We start from the raw sequence: 24,119 nt of genomic DNA on the forward strand, positions 1-24,119 counted from the left end.
ATTTATTAGATTTGTTAGTTGCTTTTTACCAAAAGGTCTCCAAGCGACTTACAACATTGTTAAAAACACACACAAATATATCCTACAATAAAAACATCAATAAAACAGCAACAACCCCCCCCCCCAACAGCCACAGGAAGCTTTGACAGCAGGCTAATAACATCATCGCAGTCTATCAAATGCTTGGAAGGAAAGAAAAAGGCATTCTGGCACAGAGCAAGCCCAGCTGACTGCAGATGAGGCAACATGTTCTGCTCTGCACTGCAAAACGGAAAAGGCTCAGTGGCAGTTGGGGATCTATGCTCTATATATTCTGTACATGTTCAGAGGCGCTGTATCCTTAGTCCTTTCTTTTTAACTATAGAAAAGTGGTGCCCATTCCCCAGAGAAGGGGAAAACAAAGGATGCTCTTTTTCGCCCAATACACAATTATAAACACTACATAATACACAGCGCAGCAGGTGATAATGCTTGACTCTAATACCCATCATGCCTCGCTGTCGAGCGCGATGGCCGAGGCTGATGGGAGTTGGAGTCCAACAACACCTCTGGACGGCCATAGATATTCGTCGGGGTTTTGTTAGACGGCAGCTTATCCTACCATTAAAGCTAGGCCGTTGTTATTTATTCGCGTTTCACCGCATTGAAAGCCGCTTCGGGAGCCAATTTCAGCTGCAGAACGGGGAGTAAATAAACAGAAATCTGGCGGACGCCTTGGCTGGGGGAGTGGACTACATGCCCCAGCATGCACTGCTCGGAGGACCCGCGCGCCCCTCCCTCCACAGACTCCCGGAGGAGGGCAAGGGGATTGGCTCTTCAGCTTGGGCGCGGCCTGGCCAGCGGCACGAGGCCTCGGAGGCTCCTTGAGCGCCGATTGGCTAAAGGAGGCGGGGTTCGGAGGGGCGCGCCGTGATTGGTTCATGCGGTTTGGGCGGGAAGGCCGAGCCACGCGGTGAGGAGAAAGAAGCCGGGAAAGACCGTGACGCCCCGGAGGGTTCTCTTCGCCTGAGCGATGGAGGCGGGACGCGGCGGCGAGGAGGAGGAGAGCTGGCGCTACCGGGAAGAGCTGCGGCCCAACGGGGTGCGCCCGCAGGCGGGGGACGTCGTGGTGGTGAGCCTCAGTGCCTCTGGGCATGAGCAGAGCGTCCGGCCCAGGCCCGTAGCCACGGGGGTCTGGGGGGAGGCCCCTACCTTTTTTCTGATTCCCCTAAAGTTTTCTAAAACAATAATTAAACTTAAATTAAGTTTATTACATTTTTCCTGTGCCCCCCTTCCGCGAATTTTTCTTTATGAGCTGCTGCCTTCCTTTATTTTTGTATCTGAAGCCTAGTTAGCGCTGTATCTGAGCATGTGTAGAGTGCATGCATTCACTCCAGAAGTTAGCAATAATGATAATAACCACCTTCTTTTACTTATTTTTTATGACTTATTGTGGCTTACCATAAAAAGACCAGCAAATAATGAACAAAACAAAACCTAATGCAGCAAAATATCAACAGCATAAAGACTGCCAAAAGCAGGTCAAATGAGTTTTGAAAGTAAAGGTTTTGCTTAAAATTATTTAGGAAATTTTCTAAGTCAATTTATGTTCAAGAATCTCAAAGTGATGTACAGAAAAATCAAATTTGATAGAACAGAATTTCCAAACGTCATACAAAATACCATACAAAAGAATATCCAAACCTGGTAGAAAATAAAATTCAAATACAGTATCAAAAAATACAAGAAAACAATCTTCAAACCAATACTGTATGCAATAAAATACAGAAATGAGGTACAATATAAAAGCCTTAGAAACAATATACAAAGTGGAGGTCAAATACAATACAAATAATTAATTTAATTGAATTTAAATCCAAACAATATACCAAACTGAACTCAAAAACAAATAAAAAATCTCAAAATGGTATATAAAATAAAAATCAAGTACAGTTCAGAACATTTTTAATTAGATAAAAGTCTCAACACACCAAAAACATGATGAAAAGAATTCGGAACAAAAAAAAAGCCTCTTGCTGACTGCCCTGAGTGCAATGTAAAAACAGTTTAATTGAATTAAGAAACAAATTGCAGAGGGTGTCTAGTTACAGGATCGTGAGAAACTAAACATAAACAATGTGCATGACAACAAAATCATAACAAACAAATATAACCATACACGCTGCCAAAACCGCAATAATAAGAACAATTGAAATTCAAAGAATGTATCTAAACACTTTTCAACGAGAAGTCTTCTTCAGTTTAACTTGAACGTAAATGCAGTGCGGTGAACATATACACATACCCCTGGTTTGCATTCATTAAGAGGTCATAATAGATATCACAGCCAAAACTAGCTAATTAATCACTGCATCCATGCATCAACTTGAAAAGACAGATCTGAAGAATTCCACAGTAATAATGCATCATTAATAGTTAATAGGGTTCTGTTGTATTGTTAGGTGGTATATAAATAATGCCATGCTCTGCTGTCTCCTCTTTTCCACTCTCCTAAGTCGCCATATCACCGGCTGGGTCAACGAATGTGGGATGTTACTGGAGACCAAGGGGTCTTGAAGGAAATTATCCGTCCTGGCTCTGGTGAAATAGTGCCTCCTGATGCTTCCGTACTAGGTAAAATGGGCTTGTGTTGAAAAGTCTCTGTTTACAATCCTAAATGTGCTTACTAGAGCAGGGGTCACCAACTTTTTAGGCCTGTGGGCACATTTGGATTATGAGTGACTGTCATGGGTGCTACCCCTGCTGGTCACTTGTCCCCCCCCCTTTATAGATCACCTTCCCACCACCACTTGAGAGAGAGAAAGCATGCGCGCGCACACACACACTGTCTGCTTTCCCAAAGATTCTGATAAAAGTTGGGTCCAGTAGGATTAATTTGAGGTGGAGGAGGTCATCAGGGCCATAGTGGAGAAGGGGAAAAGACTTCACTGCCCTCCTGATAGTCCCTCCTCGTAAGTAGGGGGTGAAGTGGGAACCAGACATGTTAAATGCATTCATGTCTGCTTTTGATCCCAGGTAAACTTAAAATTGGATTTTATTCACTTAACAAGTTGGTTAGTCCTTGCTATTGACCATCTTTTTTTGACATTTGAATAGTGGTGGTTATACCACAAGTTAATGATTTCCATTAACTCCCTTTATATGCCCCCAAAGGAAAAGTGCCTTAGGAAAATAGAAAACTGCTTTATACTGAGTCAGACCTCTGACTCTGCTACAACCTGGGAGACCAGGGTTCGAATCACCACATAGCCATGAAGCTCACTGGGTGACCTTGGGCCAGTCACTGCCTCTCAGCCTCATGAAAACCCTATTGGTGGTGTCGCCATAAGTCGGAATCGACTTGAAGGCAGTACATTTACATTTAGCTCAGCACTGACTAGGGGTGGCTCTCCAGGCTCTGAGACAGGCAATCTCTCCCTGTCTTACCTGGTTGGCCACTGTGAGAACAGGATGCTGGACTAGATGGGCCACTGGCCTGATCCAGCAGGCTCTTCTTATGTTCTTACCTGGAGATGCCATTGGGGATTGGACCTGGGACCTTATGCACAGCAGATGCTCTGAGTTATGGCCCTTCCCCAGGGCCTTTCTCTGTGCTTTACTATGAACTAAGTGGAAGGACTCCCTGTGCTTTTTTCCATGCTAGCTCCTTCTAGCATTGTTGAGCAATCCTGGAAAAAGAACCTTAATGTTAACAAATAAATAAAACTGGTATTAGTTAGTCAAACATGGATTAAGTATTTTGGAGACACAAATGTCTAACAAAGGACCTGAATTCTCTTTGGTGTAAACTATAGTTCCTGCTTTGGTTTCCATTTAATATACAATCCTGAGCTCCCTGTTCAAGGTTATCTGGGGTGTGTTAACATCCATGGATATGATAAACCTGAACAGATACCCATTTGTCGTGCAGGTCCTTTAGGGTTTAACACTTTCCTCTTCAAGACTTTCCTCTTCTCCCAGGCATTTTAGCATGTGTTTTTAAATTGTTTTTATATTGTTTTGAATTTTAAAATTGTGTTTTAAGTTCTTTTTAAAATATGTTTTTAAATTGTGTATTTGTTTTAATGTTTTTGATTGCTGTAAACCGCCCAGAGAGCTTTGGCTATGGGGCGGTATACAAGTGCAATAAATAAATAAAATAAATAAACAAAGGGATGAGAGCTCTCTAGAGTCTAGACGTTGCTGGACTACAATTCCCATCATCTTGGTTTTTGGCCATCCTGGCAGGGGCTGATGGGAATTCTAGCCCAACAACTTCTGGAGGGCCACAGGTTCCCCATCCCTACTTTAGTGCAATCTTCCCCAACCTGTTGCTCTCTAGGTGTTTTGGACTACAGCTGGCTGGGATTAAGTTGTAGTTGAAAGCATCTGGAGGGTATCAGGTTGGAAAAAGCTGCTTTAATGTGACAAGCTTCTAAGTGCTGGGAATCTTCAGTTTTTGCTTTCAACTTTCGAAATGAATACAGAAAAATATAGATTAATGGATGCTACAAGATATGACGTAACATGAGCAAATGCTATACCATAATTCTGTTTTAGGAATTGTTCTATAATGGATAAAACCAATGTGCTCTCAGCCAGGCCCTCCCTTAGCATGTCCCGGGGCAAAAGCAAAGTTGAGGGCCCCCCACATTTGCTCCGGGTCATGGTTTTGGCTGAGTCGCTGCCGTAGGTGCGCAGGCACCAGTCCCAGAACTGCCGGCCCAGCTCGCTGTCCCCAGGACGGCTACCGCTCACTGACCGCAGCAGGAGCGGCGGCTTCGGCATGGCAGGCGGGTGGGCAGGCAAGCGAGCCCCGTCCCAGGCGGAAAGAGAGCAAGCGAGTGCTGCGCTCTGCCTGGCGAAGGCGAGCAGGCAGGGAGGGAGGAGCCGGCTGGTGAGCAGATCACCAAAGTGCAGGGCCTGGGGCCACTGCCCTGCTTCCCGATGCCTAGGGGCGGCTCTGCTCTCAGCAACAAGCTCCTGGGATAACACAGCATGGCTTATGTGATGAAACAAGAATTCCTAGTAGTTGTCTGTTATTGATGAAAATAGCAAATATATTTAACCTTCCTAACTGAAGTTAATTTCCTCTCCTCTGAACTTCAGTGAAATTTTCAGGGTACTTGGAACACATGGACAGACCCTTCGACACAAACTGCTACAGAAGAAATCCCAGACTCATGAAACTCGGTGAAGGTGAGTCAAGCATGACAATGCAGCCCTGAAAGACACAGAGCACACAGTCTGTGCGTTTGCAGATGTGCTTAAATGTAAAACCTAGACATATGTATTCATGTCAAACTTACATGTTCTATGTTAGTAAGCAAATTATCTGGGATCCTTTAAGATGAAGATTAGGATAATAATGGGATAAATAGAACAGTGTGATCACTGCCATGACATTCTTGAGGTTGCACAACCACTTGAAGAGTGTATAGAGCTAGTACTGTAGTATATACATTATAGAAATAAACTTTTTTTTTTGCCTTCTCAGACATTACCCTTGGGGGTATGGAAGTTGGACTGTTGACAATGAAGAAAGGAGAGTTGGCAAGATTTCTCTTCAAACCAAGTTATGCTTTTGGAGCGGTGGGCTGCCCTCCCTTGATCCCTCCTAATGCCACAGTCTTGTTTGAGGTTGAGCTTCTGGACTTTCTGGACTCCGCAGAATCTGACCAGTTCTTCAACCTGACTCCTGTGAGTTTGTTTGTATTTAATTAAGAGATTTCTATACCTCCCTTCACTGAACATGATTACCGGGCAGTTTTTTTAAAAAAATATATAATCTAAAGCACAATTCATGGTTGATAGTAATCTCTGTGACTAGATTGTGGCTTCTCTGCACAGGAGCAACAGGATGGGTTTCCACTGCAGAAAGTGCTAAAGATAGCAGAAACGGAGCGGGAATTTGGAAATTACCTCTTCCGACAGAAGCACTTCATGGATGCCAGAGAAAGATACAAGCGGGTAAAAAAAGCAATTGGGAAGATATTTGGGGGCCCTCTCCTATTAGTCCTTTTGGCTCAAGCAAAAAGACAGGGTTGGTCTCAGAAAGCTGGAGAGTTTCTTTAGATCAGACTTCCCCAACATGATGCCCTTCCACAGGCTTTGCACTGCAATGCCCACCAGCCGAGGCCAGCATGGTTAACTTCCCTTGCAATGCCTACTATATTATTATCAACATTGTTACTTTCTTTTTTCTCTTCCCCTCTTTTTTTTTACTTGTTTGTTAATTGCCTAACACAGGGCATGCTGTGTAGCCCCAAACACCTGCAGGACATCAGGTTGTTGAAGGCTGTGGTAATGTGTTGTCCTAAAATTTACTATTTATTACATTTATAAGTTGGTTAAACAAAAGAAAACATCTCAAAGTGACTTAAGATAAAATAGCACAGGTAAAATTAAAAGCAGAAAACTTCAAACAATTAATACAAAAATACATAAAATGCTCATCATAACATTAAGAAGGAAAGTCCTATCTGCTCTACTCATCCTACCGAACAAAAGGACTCATGAAGGAGGTGCAGTGAGGGAGGGTAACGAGGGGAGCAGCCTAGTGGGAGCCTCAGGGGTCTGACAGAGAGCACACAGAGAAAGGCATTTGTCTCTGGGCTTGCAGTTCCCCATCCCTGCCTTAAAACATCCTTGTAAGAAGGGATGGGCAAATCTGTCAGTGTCAGTTCTCTCTGTTTCTAATTTTTCAAATCTTAAATTAGTTCTCATGCAAGTAAAGTAATGCTCAAGATTTTACAACAAAGGCTCTAACCATATATGGAGCGAGAAATGCCAGACATCCAAGCAGGATTTAGAAAGGGAAGAAAGAGGCACCAGAGATCATATCGCAAAAATACGTTGGATATTTTTGCATAATGGAACGGACCAGGGAATTTCAGAAGGAAATCACCCTGTGCTTTATAGATTACAGCAAAGCCTTTGACTGTGTAGATCATGAAAAACTATGGAATGCTTTAAAAGAAATGGGGGTGCCGCAGCATCTGATTGTCCTGATGCGCATCCTATACTCTGGACAAGAGGCTACTGTCAGGACAATATGGAGAAACTGATTGGTTCCCAATCGGAAAGGAGACAGGGATGTATTTTATCACCCTATTTGTTTAATCTGTACGCAAAACATATATGGGAAGTGGGGTTGGACCAAGATGAAGGAGGTGTGAAAACTGGAGAAATATCAATAATTTAAGGTATGCAGATGATACCAGACTACTAGCAGAAACCAGTAATGATTTGAAATGAATGCTGATGAAAAGCACAAAAGCAGGACTGCAGCTGAACTTCAAAAAGACTAAAGTAATGACAACAGAAGATTTATGTAACTTTACAGTTGACAGCGAGGATATTGAACTCGTCAAGGATTATCAATACATTGGCACAGTCATTAACCAAAATGGAGACAATAGTCAAGAAATCAGAAGAAGGCTAGGACTGGGGAGGGCAGCTATGAGAGAACTAGAAAAGGTCCTCAAATGCAAAGATGTATCACTGAACACTAAAGTCAGGATCATTCACACCATGGTATTCTCGATCTCTATGTATGGATGTGAAAGTTGGACAGTGAAACAAGCGGATAAGAGAAGAATCAACTCATTTGAAATGTGGTGCTGGAGGAGAGCTTTGCGCATACCACGGACTGTGAAAAAGACAAATAATTGGTTGTCAGAACAAATTAAACCAGAACTGTCACTAGAAGCTAAAATGATGAAACTGAGAATATCATACTTTGGACACATAATGAGAAGTGATTCTCTAGAAAAGACAATAATGCTGGGGAAAACAGAAGGGAGTAGAAAAAGAGGAAGGCCAAACAAGAGATGGATTGATTCCATAAAGGAAGCCACAGACCTGTACTTACAAGATCTGAACAGGGTGGTTCATGACAGATGCTCTTGGAGGTCGCTGATTCACAGGGTCACCATAAATCGTAATCAACGGGACATAACAACAACAACAACAAATTCAGTTTTCCACGTTGTCCCTGCAGTTTGTGCATTTTTAAAATAAAATCCTCATGAAAATTTATTAGCATTTTAGTGTAAATTTCTTCTAGTAAACACATTTTTGTGGGCAGCTTTGCCTAATTTATATATTTTGCAAAGCAAATTTCCCTAATATAATGCACTTTCAGATGTTATTTTCACTAGTATATACATTTATATGCACACTTTAGTATATACATTTTTGTACATATTAGTTGGGTGGAGAATTGCATTGCAAAATTCGGATAAGTGAATTTTGAAGGACGACTGTTTCAGTTTGCATCTTGTTTCTGAAAGCAAATTAGGCATGTTCATCTTTAAACGCAATAGTAGACGTTTGTTTTTATTGTGTATTTAATGTTTTTATTGTATATTGGTGGTTCTTTAACTTTCTGTAAACCGCTTTAATGTTTGTTAACTAAATGCAAATATATTTATAAATAAATAAAAGGAGCACCACTTTGTGGACCACCTTAATTAAAGGCCTGAGTAAAGAGCTGAGTAAATCAAAATTTCTTAGCCTGGCGTTTAAAAACTGGTCACGAAGGCACATAACAACAAACAATATGATGGCGCCAGATGTGTTTCCAATGGTTAAAAGCAACCACCTTAATTGTTCTTTGTAATTATTACGTGCTTTCACATCTGAGTGCTTTAGATTCCCATTGGGGAAAAATGCAGTGTTGCCAATGTTTTTTGTAAGCACAAGTATATATACCTGTAATTGGCCCTTAAATGAAAAAAAAATGGTTAAAACAACAACCACACCCTTTCCCCCCCTGCTAGCCCTTTTTTTCTTCTGTGGCAATGCCAGTTTCCTAGATCAACATCCATACTGCCCAATGTGTATTGGCAGGAGATGCTCTGATAAGAGATTTTCCTACCTGTTCTGTAGTTCAGATTTGGGGGGGGGGGCTTTTATGGTGTGTAAGACTGTAAAATAACCCTGTTACTTCGTTTCCATCCCTGCTTAGGCCTCCTCAATCCTGCACCGGGTGAGGGCCAAAGAGGCTGAGCAAGCCAAAGTAGACGCTGCCAAGCTCCTCGTCTTCCTGAACTTGTCTTTTACTTACTTGAAGCTGGAGCACCCAGCACGGGCACTTGCCTACGGAGAGAAGGCCTTGGAGCTAGACGAGAAGAATGCCAAAGCCCTCTTCAGATGTGGTCAGGTGAGGAGGAGGAAGAGGAGCTTCTTTGGGTTTATCCTCTCCAGCTTCTAATGCTGCCTCTGGACACATTGCAGTTTCAGCTGGGGTGCTCAGAACTGGACAAGGGACTTGAGTGAGGCATAACTAAAGCAGGACAGAGTGGTACCATTGCTTCATGCACAATTAATTTATAATGGATATATGCAACTTAGTTTTCCTTAGAGAAGACTCGCTGAAAGTAATGGACCTAAGGTGGTCATGTTATATCCATTAAATTCAGTGGGTCTGCTCTGAGTATGACCAATGTTGGATTCAACCCTATGTCTGGGTAGGCTTGCTGAAATAAAAACATTTCTAGCAGGTGTCTGAAATAGTCTAACAAGGGTTGAGAGTCAACAGATGCATTATTTCTCTCGAGGTAGACTAGAATCGCATTAGCCTTTTTAGCTCCTGTTTCACCCTGGTGACATGCATCTAAATGCAGAACTTTGATCTGTCCAATCTCGAATCCTTTTTCTGTCTTAGTATTGGCTACCTCGCCCAGTTTGGTATCACCAGCGGATTTGGTTAACGCTTTCCCCACTCCTTTGTTAAAGTCATTTATGAAGGATTTTGAACATCACCAGGCCCTGCACAGAAACCCCTCCCCCCCCATGGCGCTCACTTGTCACTTCTCTCCAGGTTGAGGAGCCATTAATAATCTTTGGGTGTGGCCCATCAACCAGCTACAAATCCACCTGACTGCAAAATGGTCTAGGCAACATTTTACCAGTCTGCCAGCAAGCCTGTAATGGGGGGGCAGAGGACTTTGACTGAAACCAAGATATACTGAGTCCCCAGCATCCCTCTGATGTATCAGGCTAGTAACTCTCTCTGTGTATATCTATCTGTCTAGGTTAGTCTGCCATGACTTACTCTTGAGAAGCGTGAGAGGGCTCTTTGTGATCACAGGGTTTTTCCCCAAATGCTTATAGTCTCAGTGCTTAATGGCCTGTCCTTAAACCTTTTCAGGAATCAATGTCATTAATTGGTTGGTAGTTGCCTGGATCCTCTTTCTCCCCTTCACTTTTGAAAGTGGGGACTGTTGGATTGTGTCTGCGTTGTTGTGTGAAACAGCATACATTACGTTGTAGTTAAGTTACTCAAGAAACCGTTCCAGAGGCATTAAATCATGTAAGAGTCTTTATTCAGACATTAAGGCCAGCGGCTTTAAGATCCCCCTCGCAGGAGAGAAGTTCTACTACGTTCAACGTACAAAACTACTACAGACAGCTCAGCAGACAGCAGCAATAGTAAAAGCACTTTTTTCCCCCCAAGCTGTTATCTCGTTACCATGACAACCACTGTCTGGCCTTAGGCTGCTTCTCACACTTCTCCAAAACTTGCAGGCTTCATGGAAAACAACACAAGGTAGTAATGCCTATCAGTGACAGCCCAACAGTCCCCCTTTTTCCATTAAGACTGCAATATACACATAAAACACATTTTTATAATACATAGTCAAACAGTAATACATTTCTACAATACATTGTATCATACCTTTTCAGTTCAGTACAGTTCAGAATTACATCTCAGTACATTACAGTACATGTCAGGACATCTCTGTACATTCAGCTAGAACTTTATTCAATCAAACTTTGGTTCAACACATGTAACATAAAGTGTCTCAGGATCCATTTCAACCTGTTTATGCATTCCTGGGCTTGTAATCAATCCCACTGTAAATCTGTCAGGCGGTCTGCCTATATTCTCTCTCGTGGAGCGTCGTAAAGGAACCAGAGCTTCTGCTCTCTCTGCCCCCCCCATGTGTGCTTAAGCCTGTGCTTGTACTTGGCACCGCTTGCCCAGGATCATCCATTTCCTCAGCTTTTCGTTTCTTTGATCTGCGTTTTCCAGAAATGAGCTCATTCAAAGCATCTCTGAGAGGAATTTGTGTACCTTTCACTTTAATGTCAAAATTTGGCTTAAATGTCTGTTGTGATTGTGTTCATGTTTGTGTGTCATTTGACCCTGTAAGAATAACTGTCTCTCTTTGATCCCAAGGCTTTTCTGAGACTTTAATGCTTCTCCTCAGAATTAACTGCTGTGTTTCTGGACACCAAACTCTGAAATATGCATTCTGAAATCCCAAAACAAAACCTTGCTGTGCTCTGGGCGCAAGCTTGCCCCTCCTTTTTCCCTGTGGAATGTGGATCCAGCACCTTGCCCCAAATGTGTTGTATTTTAGGCTTTCTGCCAGTCAGTTTCTCATAAGGAGACATTCCAAGTGCACTATGTAACAGCCTGTTGTGAATGTAATTCGCATAAAGAATTGCCTCTCCCCAGAAAGAATTCCCTAAACTGCAATCCAGCAGCATGGCTCTCATTGCTTCCCCAAGCACCCTATTTTTTCTCTCAGCAGTTCCATTGGAAAACGGGCTGTGTGGAGCAGTGAAATTCTGGTTTATTCCCTTACTCTCCAGAAAGTCACTCAATGCTTTACTCGTAAATTCCCCACCTTGGTCTGAGCGTATAGCCCCCACCGTAACACCGTGTTGAGTTTCGATTCTCTTAATGAACAGTTTCAGCTTCTGCTCAGCTTCACTTTTATGCTTTAACAGAAAAACATGACAAAATCTCGAAAAATCATCTACCAATACCATGTAGAATTTCGCACCTCCTCGTGAAGCATTTATTGGCCCTGCTAAATCAACATGAACTAGCTGGTAGGGAGCTGTTGTGGTTCTCTCAGCCTCCCGGTTTATTGGTGCAATAGTCATTTTAGCTTGATTACAAGAATCACAATCCATTAACTGACCACAGTCTTTCAAACGCATGCCTTCACTGTGCAAAGGGGTTTTCTTAATCTTGTCAAGGTTTGCATGCCCCAGCCTTTGATGCCATTCATGGACGCAGCCCTGATGTACCTGTGCCTCAGCGTTTAACACAGCACACCCTGCTTGACTGCTCTTTATTACAAACTGTGAATCATCATTAAGGCTTCCCTGCATGCACACTTCAGCCCCCCTCATTATAAAACATTGGTCTTTGTGGAACAAAACTGAATAATTACAACTTACCAGTTTGCTAACTGATAAAATATTATGAGCCAAGTCCGGGACGAACAAACTGTCATAATGCCAAATAATGTCAAATTTAATCAGACCACATGCTTTTACGGAATTCCGTGATCCATCAGCAAGTAAAACAAAATCCTGCTCATCAGTAGACGTGTAAAACAGACTCCTGTCCTTAATTAGAATATGGCTTGCTCCGCTGTCGAGCAACCAGTTCACAGGTCGTAAATCTTGAGAGTTCTGTTTACAAACAAAGTTCACACTGCCTTGCTTCAATCCTCCGTCCCTGGAGTTTCGCTTGACTGGACAATCGCGCTGGAGATGTCGACGGTCTCCGCACACAAAACAAGCCTTCAGCCTCTGTTGCTGCTCCTGTTTATTATCCCTTGGCACGGCATTTTTCACTTCCTGCCTCTGGACAGCTTCCAAAGACTCGGTTCTTTTCGCCTCCTGTCTCCGCTGCCATTCTTGGGTCAGTTTTTCCTCAATAAACGCAACGTTCAAACCTCCGTCAGGCATGGCTTCAAAAGCCATGACCATATTATTCCACGTTCCATCGAGTGAAGCCAGGATCAGATAGGTCTTCTGAAGTTCAGAATGTTCGACGCCTCGGTCTGTCAATTCAGCAAACAGGCGTCTGAATTCCGTGAGATGCTCACTCATGTCGCACTCACCCGTGAAGCGCATTTGATACAGCTTCCGTGCCAAACACAATCTAGATCCCGCAGTCTGTTGCACATGAATGCCTGCCAACACGTCCCACATCTGTTTGGCGTTTGTAACATCTCTCACGTGTAGCAGTTGAGAGTCAGATAGAGTCAGAAGTATAAAAGCCTGCGCCCGCTCATCATTCCTAATCCAAGCCGCTGAAAGGGGTGCAGGGGGTGTACCTTCAATAGCTTCCCATAAATCTTCTTTTATCAGCAAAGCCCTCATCCTCGGCTTCCAGCTGCCATAATTCTTCTCATTAAGTCTTTCCATCGGCAAGCCTCCCCCAGACAGGTTTACAGCCATGGTGCTCACCTCCGTCTGGTGCAATCAATCAAGCTGCCCTCTCTGGAACTCCGTCTGCCATTCAGACCAGCAACTTACTCCCGTGTAATGCGCTGTGGTTCGGAACCATCCTCTGCTACCACTGTTTGATTGTGTCTGCGTTGTTGTGTGAAACAGCATACATTACGTTGTAGTTAAGTTGCTCAAGAAACCGCTCCAGAGGCATTAAATCATGTAAGAGTCTTTATTCAGACATTAAGGCCAGCGGCTTTAAGATCCCCCCCGCAGGAGAGAAGTTCTTCTACGTTCAAAGTACAAAACTACTACAGATAGCTCAGCAGACAGCAGCAATAGTAAAAGCACTTTTTTCCCCAAGCTGTTATCTCGTTACCATGACAACCACTGTCTGGCCTTGCTTCCCAGACCATACTAGATAAGGCTGCTTCTCACACTTCTCCAAAACTTGCAGGCTTCATGGAAAACAACACAAGGTAGTAATGCCTATCAGTGACAGCCCAACAGGGACAACATCTGCGTGCCTCCAATCTCGTGCAAATTCACCTGTTCTCCAAGGATTTTCAAAAATCATAGACAGAGTCCTTGAGATCAAGTTGCTTTAGTGCCCTTGAATGAATTTAGGGTGACTAAGTACTCCTGGACCACCTTTGTTCCTGTCTTGGGCTGCAACCCCTTCTCTTCACCATTTTGTCTGTTACTGGCTACCTATTAGCTTCTGGGCTAAGTTCAAGGTTCTAGTTTTGGTGTACAAAGCCCTATACAGCTTAAGACCAGGATATCTGAAAGATCACCTTGTCCCTTATACACCCAGCCGATCACTGCGCTCTGCAGGTGAGGACTTTTTGCAGATACCATCTTATCAGGAGGTCCGTTCCGCACAACATAGGAAGCGGACCTTTAGTGTAGTCGCACCTACCCTCTGGAATTCTGTCCTCTTAAATATTAGACTGACGCCATCTCTGTTATCTTTTTTGGCGCCTACTGAAGACCCTCTTTCAACAAGCCTTTTAAGTAGAGACCTTATCCCAATCTGCGTCTGTGCTGGAATTATTTTTTAAAATGTTTGTAAAGCTTTTTTAAAAAAATGTTTTTAAAGATGTTTTGTTTTAATATATTTTAAAGTTTGTTTTTATGCTGTGTTAAAGTGTTTTTAGTGTTTTTGTTTGCCGCCCTGGGCTCCTACTGGGAGGAAGTGCGGGATATAAATCGTATAATAAATATTGCTAGGCTAAACAGAATTTCCCTCATGGGATAAGACGGAGGGAGGCAAAGTAGGAGTTGGGCTGTCTTGCTGTGTCTGTTACCTGCTAATGTTTCTCCATCTTCTCATCTCGGTGGACGCACCACTTCTTTGTTCGTCCTCTTTTTCCCAGACATTCCCACCCCCATCTGCTATTCTCATCATCCTTCATAAGCCTAAACTCATTCTGAGTTTTCGTCCTCCTGACATTCTCTCCCTCTCATAAGCTTTGGTTACTTTTTTGTATTTGTTCTTGGGTCTGCTTCTCCTTCCATTTCCTGTACGTATCCCTCTTAAATCTGAGCTCATTTGTGAGTTTCTTACACAGAAACCTAAGGGGCTGCCTATCTCCCATTTTTTCTTGGTCATTGGAATTGTTTCTGCTTATATGCCTTCAGTATCTCACTTAGCTCCCATGCAGTTTTATAAAACTCCCACTTGAACTCCCTTCTTGAGTTACTTTTCCTTTGGGAGTCACAACCGGTATTTCTTTTGGTTGGCTGATTTCAACAAGTTTAAAAGTTCAGAGGCACATCTGAGTTGCTCGGCTTTTCCTTTCCTTGGCCTTCAGTAGATGGCTTATATTGGTGAGTGTTAATTTTGCTGTTTGTTAACTTGATATATTCATTGTGTTTTAACATATAAACCACAGTGAGATTTTTTCCTGAAGAACAGCATACTAAATTAAAATAATTATTATTTTGTCTTCTGCTAGGCATGTTTCTTTCTGGCAGAGTATAAGAGAGCTCGGGATTTTTTGGTCAAAGCACAGAAAGAGCAGCCCTTCAACCATGATATTAACAATGAACTGAAAAAGCTGGCCAGGTGAGGGAGCTCTTCCTTCCTTCCTTCCTTCCTTCCTTCCTTCCTTCCTTCCTTCCTTCCTTCCCTCCCTGCCACAAGTATAAATATGTTCAGCTGAACTGAACACTCACTTTCTCAGTGGTCCATAGTTTTGGTCCATAGTTTTTCCTTGCAGGTGTTTAAGCCTCTGCATTCTTTTAATGTTTAAACTGCTTAACAGGCTTAGTGAGTGGGAATACAGGAAATCCAAAGTCTTGTCAGGTCAGATTAGTATGCTAGTTATTTGATGCCCTTGCAGTGGGGAGGGCCTCTGCCACTTGGGTGCCACCCCATGCCACAAGTGATATTGGCAGGGGCATCCTCAGGAGTTCTGTTTAATCCAGAAAAGAAAAAGTGACGTGGTTATCAAAAGCTTGGGAGCGCTGTGCTGAGCATATGGGAAGCAACGGAGTTCTCCACCTCCCTATGTTAACACTGGGGAGAGGCAACGGGGCAACTCTTTGGTTCTCCTTGAGTGAATGCCTTAAGGAGGCAACCTGTAGCCAGCCCTTCATGGCTTCGCCAAAGCCCGAGGCGTTTCTCTGTTCTGTTAAAGGCTTGAGCCATGTTTCTGCTTCTGTTAAGGTGGTGTTCTTCATCAGCACAAGACTGGCAAAGCCTGTGCTAATCAAGGCTACCTAGCCCACTGCTCACTCATTTCCTTGGACTAGAAAGAGCATAGACCAGGAAGGCAAATCCTTAAGTCCTTAACCTGCTCTCCTAAACATGCTTGGAAATCTCCACAAAATCTGCGAGTCTTCCATGCTCGGCAAGTGCTTTGCGTACAGTGTATACACTGTATGCAAATACTACTGAAAGTATTACAGAATTCCGTACTTAAAGCAAGATCTCTTGACTGTTGGCTTATGAGCTGCTTTGTTAGTTAATAACTAAATTTAAATGGTACTTTCTGTGTTCTGCAGTTTAGACAAACTCCTGGATTTGACCTTGTTTGTTTTGTTTTTGGAGAAACCCTTGTTTCATACACCACCAAACCTGTGCAAACAACTCCTCCGTGATCCTTGTATTCAAGAAAGTGCGTTTTCCAGGCACTGAAATAAGGGCAAAAAGTGGCTAGATGCAGATGCTGTCACTCATGCAGGAGCAGTTTGCCTCCTATTCCTGTGGAAAGAGTTGTGTGCAGGGCAGGCTTAACTTCAAAATTTTGTGCTTTTTAAAACAGTCAGCTACCCTGTGATGAAACAACTTGCTCTGTTTTGCAGCTGTTACAGAGATTACATGCTGAAGGAGAAGGAAATGTGCTGCAGAATGTTTGGCCCCCTTAACTCTCCTTCAGTGGCAGAAAACCTGAAGGTAACAGGCTTTGAGCCTTCTGTGGTTTGGGGTTGCATCTTGATGAAGAACTCTCTCCTTTTGCACCTGAAGATTACAGCAACAGCATATATGAGCAGAAAGTCACTTAGTGGTAGACTCATGACAAGGGAGTTGCTCTCTGAGGCAACTGCACTCTGAAGTTTGCTCCAAAGTTTTGTAGGGGCCATGAGGGAGAACATGCGCTCTGCCTCTTAGCAAGGCTATGCTGCGCTCTCACCTCTTGCAACCACTTTGGTGTTGGACACAAATGTGGCTATGCTGCACTTTAAAACCCGTAATCCTTAACCAGCCTATCCAGTTGCCACAAGAGCAGAGGAGAGGGTGGCTTTAGGGCAGCCTTTGCCAGCTTGGTGCCCTCCAGAGGTTATGTGCTGCAACACCCATCAGACCCAGCATCCTGCACCTGTGTTGGCCAGGGCTGATGGGAGTTGTAGTCCTAGCATCAAGAGTACCAGGCTGGCAAGGGCTATTTTAGGGGACATCTTTCAAATGCCCTGGGCAGCTGCCCATTCTTGCTGGATACTGATGGCAGTTGTGGCTGTTCTCATGGTTTATTATAGCAGAATTCCACTGTAAATTCTAGACATGGCTGGTCAGCCACTGAACCCTGCCCTGAAACAGGGATATTTTTATGTTTGTGATAACTCACGTAGTAGTCCTGCCTCCCTGACTTCTCTACTTGGAATGTACTAGTGAAAAGGATTCAGAGGAGAGAGGAAGATTGTATGTTATGATACTGTGAGGGGTAGCCAGCATGGCACCCTCCAGACATTGTGGGCTAAAACTCCAATCAACCCCAGCTAGCATGGCCAATGGTCAAGGATGATCAGAGTCGTGTTCTACAACATCTGGATGGTGCCATGTTGGCTACCCCTTTACTCCATGGAGCTTCCCAAGCTTCTGTCATTTTAGGAGTTTGGTGTCTAGGCTGAACTATGGGTCTGGGAAGTCCCTGGTTCAAGTCTTGCCTTTGCCATGAACTCACTTGGTGGCTATAGGCAAGTATCCTGTCCCCGCTTCAGTCTCCACATCTGCATATACAGTTGTTGCAAGAATTGCACCTAGATAATCTACAGAAAGTGGTTCGAACACTTGAAAGCACAAATGTGTTAAGTATTATTTTTCTTGCTGTGTGTAATCTAGCAGAGGGGGGAAACATCTCTCTAAAGTGCATTATACTGGTCTTCAGAGCAAGATCCTGTGATGCTTGAAGCTAATTGGACAGATAAGATAGAGATTTGTTGACTGTTCCTTTTTTTTTTTTTTTTAAAGAGCTTGACAGAGAGCTGGCAATATTCAGCAACACCTCTCATGCTAGTAGAGTCAAATTCAGATAAAGTTGTAAAATGTTGCTGCCTAAATGACAGAACTATAATTGACTAGGAGTAACTGGCATAAGAAATGCTGCCATTGGAGAGAAAAACTGTTTGTACAGAAAGTGTTGGGAATCTATGGGTGGTCCAGAAAGACTACTGGACCATCTGTCTCCCTTGTGTTAACAGTAAAATCTATTTTTGGCTCAGTTGTCGCCGGAATTCGTCTAGCAGCTCCTTCCTTATGTCCACATCTGGGGCATCCCAAAGCTGCTGATTTCTAAAAGGATTGCTGTTGCTCCCTTAAGGGTTTTCCAACACTAGAAAGCTAGATCATCTTTTACTGTGTTATCCTTGGCGCAGAGTGGTAAGTGGCGGTAACACAGCCGAAAGCTCTGCTCACGGCCTGAGTTCGATTCCAACGGAAGGAGGAAGTCGAATCTCCAATAAAAGGGGTCGAGGTCCACTCAGCCTTCCATCCATCCGTGGTCGGTAAAATGAGTACCCGGCATATGCTGGGGGGTAAAGAAAGGCCAGGGAAGGAACTGGCAATCCCACCCCATATATACGGTCTGCCTATTAAACGTCACAAGACGTCACCCTAAGAGTCGGAAACGACTCGCACTACAAGTGCGGGGACACCTTTACCTTTTACCTTGTATATGGGCTGTTATTTTTAGCTGGGTCTGACTTATAACCATCTACAAGGAATGTCAGAAGCTGAATATTTTGTTGATGGTGCAAGGAAAGAACAGGACCTTAAGCCATGTCACCATCCCAGACTTAAAAGTGTTTTCTAGACATTCTTGTCCCCATCCCCCAGGGAATTTGGGGAACTGCACTTTGATGAGGCAGGGCTAGGGATCTCTAATGGAATGTTCAGCTTCCTAACCAAACTACAATCCCCAGAATTCCTTGGGGGCGAAGGCATGATAATTATAGGATAGCATTGCTACAACTTTCTACTGTAGTGATGCCCTTAGGGATTTTTTGCACAGAACATAAAGGGTTTTCTTGGGTTGGGGTGGTGGAGGAATTCAGGTACTGATCATGCACTGACCAAGCACGTTGGGCAGAAGCTTCTCAGAGCAATAGAAACTTGCTGCTAGAAGCTTTCATGTTGTGTACTGTGTGCTGTTCAGTGCCCTTGTAAAGTTCAGTGTCCTCCAGGGAGCTTGGGGTACAGGGGTGGGTGAACCATTATTTTTATAAGAGCCGACTGAAGTGGTGGCAGCAGGATAATGAGAACTTCTAAGATTAGTCTGTAGAGCTTAAAGAGTGGGCTGAATGGCAAGGCCTGTCATCAGCTGGTGACAACCAACAGCAGGGTAGAAGTAACTGTAACTGGGCTAGGGACCAGCAGCAATGGCTGACGCAGTGAGCAAAAACAGATGCTTTGATAAGCCAAGAAGCACGTCACTAAGATACCAAAGCTCCTGGTCTGCAACAAACACTGCCTGGAGCCAGCATTGTGGAGTAGTACTGTAATTTGGCTGTAGAATTTGAAAAGGTTACCAGCAGACCAGGACTTCTTGTTCATGGGTTAAACACAAGGGCAGTCTGGAAAAGGGAAAGGTACAGAATGAGCAAGTGCAAACAGCCTCTTTAAGCCTCTTGTAAAAACGAAAGAATCCAGTAAGACCAACTTGCATATTGCTTTAATCCAAACATGTAGGGAACCTTTTTGCCACCAAGGCCACATTCCCTCAGGGCTAATCTTTGTGTGTAGGGGAGGGGACATGCTGACCGTAGGCGGTGTTATGCTGTGTGTATTTGTGTGTTGCTTAATTTCGTTTAAAGCAACACCACAGCAGCAGAGTAACAGCAGATGTTGAAATGCGAGTGTGCCAGCGTGTGCGTGCATTTGCCTAAGAAAGCAGGCTTTTACCCTGCATCAGCTTCACTGAGACTGGAGACTTAGTAAAATAAGAAAAGCTACTTTATTTATAGAAATACATAGTAGATAGGAAAGGAACTCAGTGGGCCAGAATGGCGAGTGAGAGGGGAAGAAAGCTAACAACTGCGTGGGAGTGGGAATGCAATGGGGTAGCTAGAAAGGGAGGAGAAGAAACTTTGATAGTTAAAAATGGAAGTGGGCTGCCTTCAAGTCGATCCCGACTATGGCAACCCTGTGAATAGAGTTTTCATGGTAAGTGGTATTCAGGGGTGGTTTCCCATTGCCTCCCTCTGAGAGGCAGTGACTGGCCCAAGGTCACCCAGTGAGCTTCATGGCTGTGTGGGGATTCGAACCCTGGTCTCCCAGGTCGTAGTCCACCACTCTAACCACTACACCACGCTGGCTCTCGTTTAATATTTAAAAGGATAGAAAGAACTATCTCACTGTCTGAATAGGTCACTTCTGGTTCACACTGGGAAGCTGTTTTAAAATGTCCCCAGGGACGGAACAGAGGGTTGTCCATAGACACTAATGGAGAAATGAAATTGAATGTTGTTGGCCTTGGGCACAGGTGTGCCATCCCCCCTGCAACATCCAGCGAGGACCAAACGTGGGCACAGAATGAAGACTGGCTTGCAGGGCGGGGGGGAGACAGACATTTGGGATGAAGTTGCTGGGACCCTCTCCGGGCTCCACCGCCTTGAGAGAACTTAAAGGGTCTTGTGAATCCTGGCTAGTGAGGGCAGGAATGCCTCCTTAAGGCTGTAGCGCCATGTAAACTTACTAAGCTGTTGAAACTCCTGTATTCTCGCCTGTTGTTCTGGATTGCATGGTCTCCCCATATTTATAAAGTTATTTATACTCCACCCTTCATACAAAATATCAGGGCAGTGTACAACAAGATCCACAAACGCAAAGCATTAAACACAGAGCATAAAACACCATAAAGCCAATACAGAATAATTATAAAAATGACTGACTCATCAGCTGAATAGACCTTTCCGCATAAAATATCTTAGGAGACATTGTAAATCAGAAGCAGGTGTTTGCAGTAGTAGATGAAGATAGCCTGCTGTCCTCAGGCACCTTGTGTTAGTAACTGTCAATCAGCATGTGATAGGATAAGATCTTAGATTGTTTAAACAACTAGAGGAAAGACTGAACAGCTCTATTGTGAACAGAAGGGTTGTGGCAAAATGATGGAATATGACTTTTTTTTTTGCCACCCTAAGCTTTGACACTTAAACACACACACACGTGTGTGTGTGTGAGAGAGAGAGAGAGAGAACAAATTTAAAATGTTCCAATAAGGGTAAAATTCTCTGAATTGGGGACGGTGTAGATTTTGGTGCAATTATGTTAGTACTTCTCCAATTTGTTAGCGAAAGGAGGGTTCCAACAAAGTGCTCTTGTACTTGCAGGAGCAGCCTCTCTTTGAAGCTGATATCTGTGCTGTTCCCAAACCTCCTTTTTGAATGTTTAGCTGCTGGGTGCAAATAAAAGAAAGGAGCTGATGAAATGTTTCTCAGAACGGCTAAAGGGTTTCAGCTTGCCTACTTCTGTCTCTTTAATTGGCTCTGTGTAAAGACTTTTTTAGACTTGATGTATTCAGAGAAGATGACAAGATTCTTGGCTGAACTCTCGCTTTCTGCTTAACAGGGTTTCTTTGTAAGTTGTGGGTACAGTAGTTTTTTTTCGTCTGTGTAAGAGGAGGTGTGAAATAGTCTGCATATCATGTAGTGACACTTCACTAGCTTGCGTTGGGGAGGTTATCAAATGCTACAGATTTATTTTTTACATGTGACACATTTGGCTTGCTCTGTTCAGACCATTTCACAGTTGGATCCAGATTGAGCTGTGCCAGCCAGGAGGTGAATGAGTAAGAGTTGAAGAACTGCGACACTGGGGGCAGGGGGATGGACAATGCATTGCATACAATCATTGGCAACTGTATTCCAACAACCCACGGTTGAAAAGCAGATTGGGGGAAGAGGTAGATTGAGAATGTAGGATTGTTGGCAGTAGGGGAAACCTATCCCTTCCTTGCCCACCATTACCCTATGCCAAATCTCCTGTCCTTGTCAGTACTTATGTCAGTCAGTACATATGTAAGCTATCAAAGTAGAGGAGTGGGAAGATTGGAAACTGGAAATGGTGGAAACTTCCAGGAGAAGGAGAACGTACTGCTGGCCCTTTGTGGTATGAATTAGGTGTAGATTTGGGGCATGTTATATGTTTGTAGCTCTTTGGGTGTGAAGAGTTAAAGTTAAAGGTTAGCTCTTCATTTCCTGTTTCAAAATAATTGTAACAATATAGCAGCTTGGTCTCTTAACTCGCTAATTAAGAGAAGTCTGTTATAATTGCTGTCAATTTTTTAAAAGCACCCACGTCCTGACAGAAACTGAAATGCATGGGGGTTTTGAGTCGTGGTATGTTGGTCATTTCAGAATCCAGCTATACAGAAGAAAAGAACTTTTCTATAACAGGAAGACATCCCACTTCAGTACAGCCAACAATTACTTACTTGTTTTTGAAAGTTGGTATGGAAGAGCCCTGCTTTATTTGGAGTACTCAGAACTGAGAAGATATAAGAATATTTAATATATACAACCACCATTTTTATTTACACTGTGTTAGTGACTACTCCTTGTTAATGGCATTCAGAAGCCAAGACTATTAAAAGCTTCTTATGAAAAGAAGATATCCACTCATCATTCTCTCTTTATTGCAACGGGAACTCCTATCTCCTTTTACCCAGACCAGGTAACAAGAGTACCCTATTTGTAGACAGATTAGTTTTCCTTAACTTCCTGCATTGCCCAGGGCTCAGGCTGCTCCTCATGAGTGTGAAAGGATAAGGCTTGTTTTGTGGTTTTCTGTGATGGTTGTTAGCAAATTTGTATTCCTGGCTATAGAAAATAAAGCATTCATGAGAAGAAAATGTCAGCATGACTGGTGTCCATTCATTGTGCAAGGAGGATGAATCTCTTGATGCAAGCTGTAGAAGATAGAAGGCACCATCTCACGTGTGCCTCGGCAGTGCGGCTAATTTGGCTGTTGCTGCCTAGGAATGCGTTGTGGCATTTCTGTATATGATTATTAATATTAGTGCTCTAATTAATGTATATTATTCCAGAAACTGCTTTTCTTCAGGCTGGTGTACCATGAGTGGTAGGGTTCATAGTAGGGTCACACCACTGTTATTTTGGGTTGCACAAGCATCATTCCTGTCACTTTCTTCCTTTTTTAAAAAAAAGATAGAGGTACTTTGAAAAGGGAAAATAACTGGAGAGAAGTAAAAGGAGAAACAATGGTATAAAATTGGTTCTATTACGTAGATTTGGGCTGGAGGTGGTTCCCGCATCTGAAAAGATGGACAGTGTACTGGTGTAGTAGCTAAGGTTGAGTTGGATAGTCCTCAGTCCAAGTCTTCTACCAGCGTGAGACTGTCATCTTTCAACCTTGCCCCTTCATCTGCACAGTGAGTGTGCAGGGCTGTTGTAAGGATTATTGGGAGAGTTTGTGTGACTTTTTTTAGAAAACTTAAAAAGAATAATACCAAAGAGGATGCAAGATTCATTTTTGAGAGAACCGTACAATGATACTGTCTAGTAATGTGCTTTTTGTTTGTTCCTCCGGTTAAAAGCTGGGACTTGCAGGTTTCCAGTCTCTTTGTGGCATTGTGGAAGACAAGTACTTTAATTTGGAAAGTGGGAGATTTCCACAGTATTGTGCTGTCTTTCTCTTCACCCTGTTTGCAAAGAGAAGATTTGATGGCCCCTTTGGGGATATGTTGGGATGCATATATTAACCACATGAAAAAAGCCCTGTCTAGTGGCGATAGGCACAGGTGAGTGGCTTGTCCTGGCCCAGCAGGTGATGTGGCCACACCCTTTCATGTAGCCACAAATGCTCACTTGAATATGACAACATAGTACATTTGCTCAAACTTGCTAGCAGTTGCCTCTGATTTCTCCTGAGATCCTCATAGCCAAAGTTGTGAGTGTATTGTTATGAAAGAATTCAGAGACAGAAGTGTGTGCTGCTACTGAGCACAGAATCCAGTTTTCTAGCAATCTCTTCTCTTCTTTACAGGGTGGAAGTATTCTAGTCTCTATGACTGCAGGCAAAGCTATGCCTGAAAGCCTGTGGGCACTGAAATCTCAGAAGCCAGACAGGTTACTGAGTTAGAATCCCAGTGATGAGGGGTTTCAGTAGCCCCTTCCTGTGTATAGCAAAAGCAGAATAAATTATCTAGAGTAGCAAAAAAAATGGAGCCTAACATGCAAAGGAAAAACCA

The 24,119-nt window shown here is 43.4% G+C and overlaps 1 protein-coding gene across 3 annotated transcripts; it reads left to right on the forward strand.

The window, feature by feature from the left end:
- The first annotated feature begins 829 nt into the window (after positions 1 to 829).
- FKBP6 (FKBP prolyl isomerase family member 6 (inactive)) lies at positions 830 to 22,760 on the forward strand. 3 transcript variants are annotated; one of them, XM_061605160.1, is made up of 9 exons: positions 830 to 1,111; positions 2,496 to 2,613; positions 5,089 to 5,178; positions 5,477 to 5,679; positions 5,830 to 5,949; positions 8,951 to 9,145; positions 15,147 to 15,256; positions 16,498 to 16,588; positions 22,267 to 22,760. In XM_061605160.1, exons 1-9 carry the CDS (start codon positions 1,013 to 1,015, stop codon positions 22,300 to 22,302), a joined length of 1,062 nt encoding a protein of 353 aa, XP_061461144.1. In that variant the 5' UTR covers positions 830 to 1,012; the 3' UTR covers positions 22,303 to 22,760. The 3 variants fall into 3 exon arrangements, with proteins under 3 accessions (XP_061461144.1, XP_061461145.1, XP_061461147.1); XM_061605161.1 differs by lacking the exon at positions 15,147 to 15,256; XM_061605163.1 differs by lacking the exons at positions 15,147 to 15,256; positions 16,498 to 16,588.
- The last annotated feature ends 1,359 nt before the right edge of the window (positions 22,761 to 24,119 follow it).

This window comes from Rhineura floridana, chromosome 21, assembly GCF_030035675.1.
Source record: "Rhineura floridana isolate rRhiFlo1 chromosome 21, rRhiFlo1.hap2, whole genome shotgun sequence".
Lineage (NCBI taxonomy): Eukaryota > Metazoa > Chordata > Lepidosauria > Squamata > Rhineuridae > Rhineura > Rhineura floridana.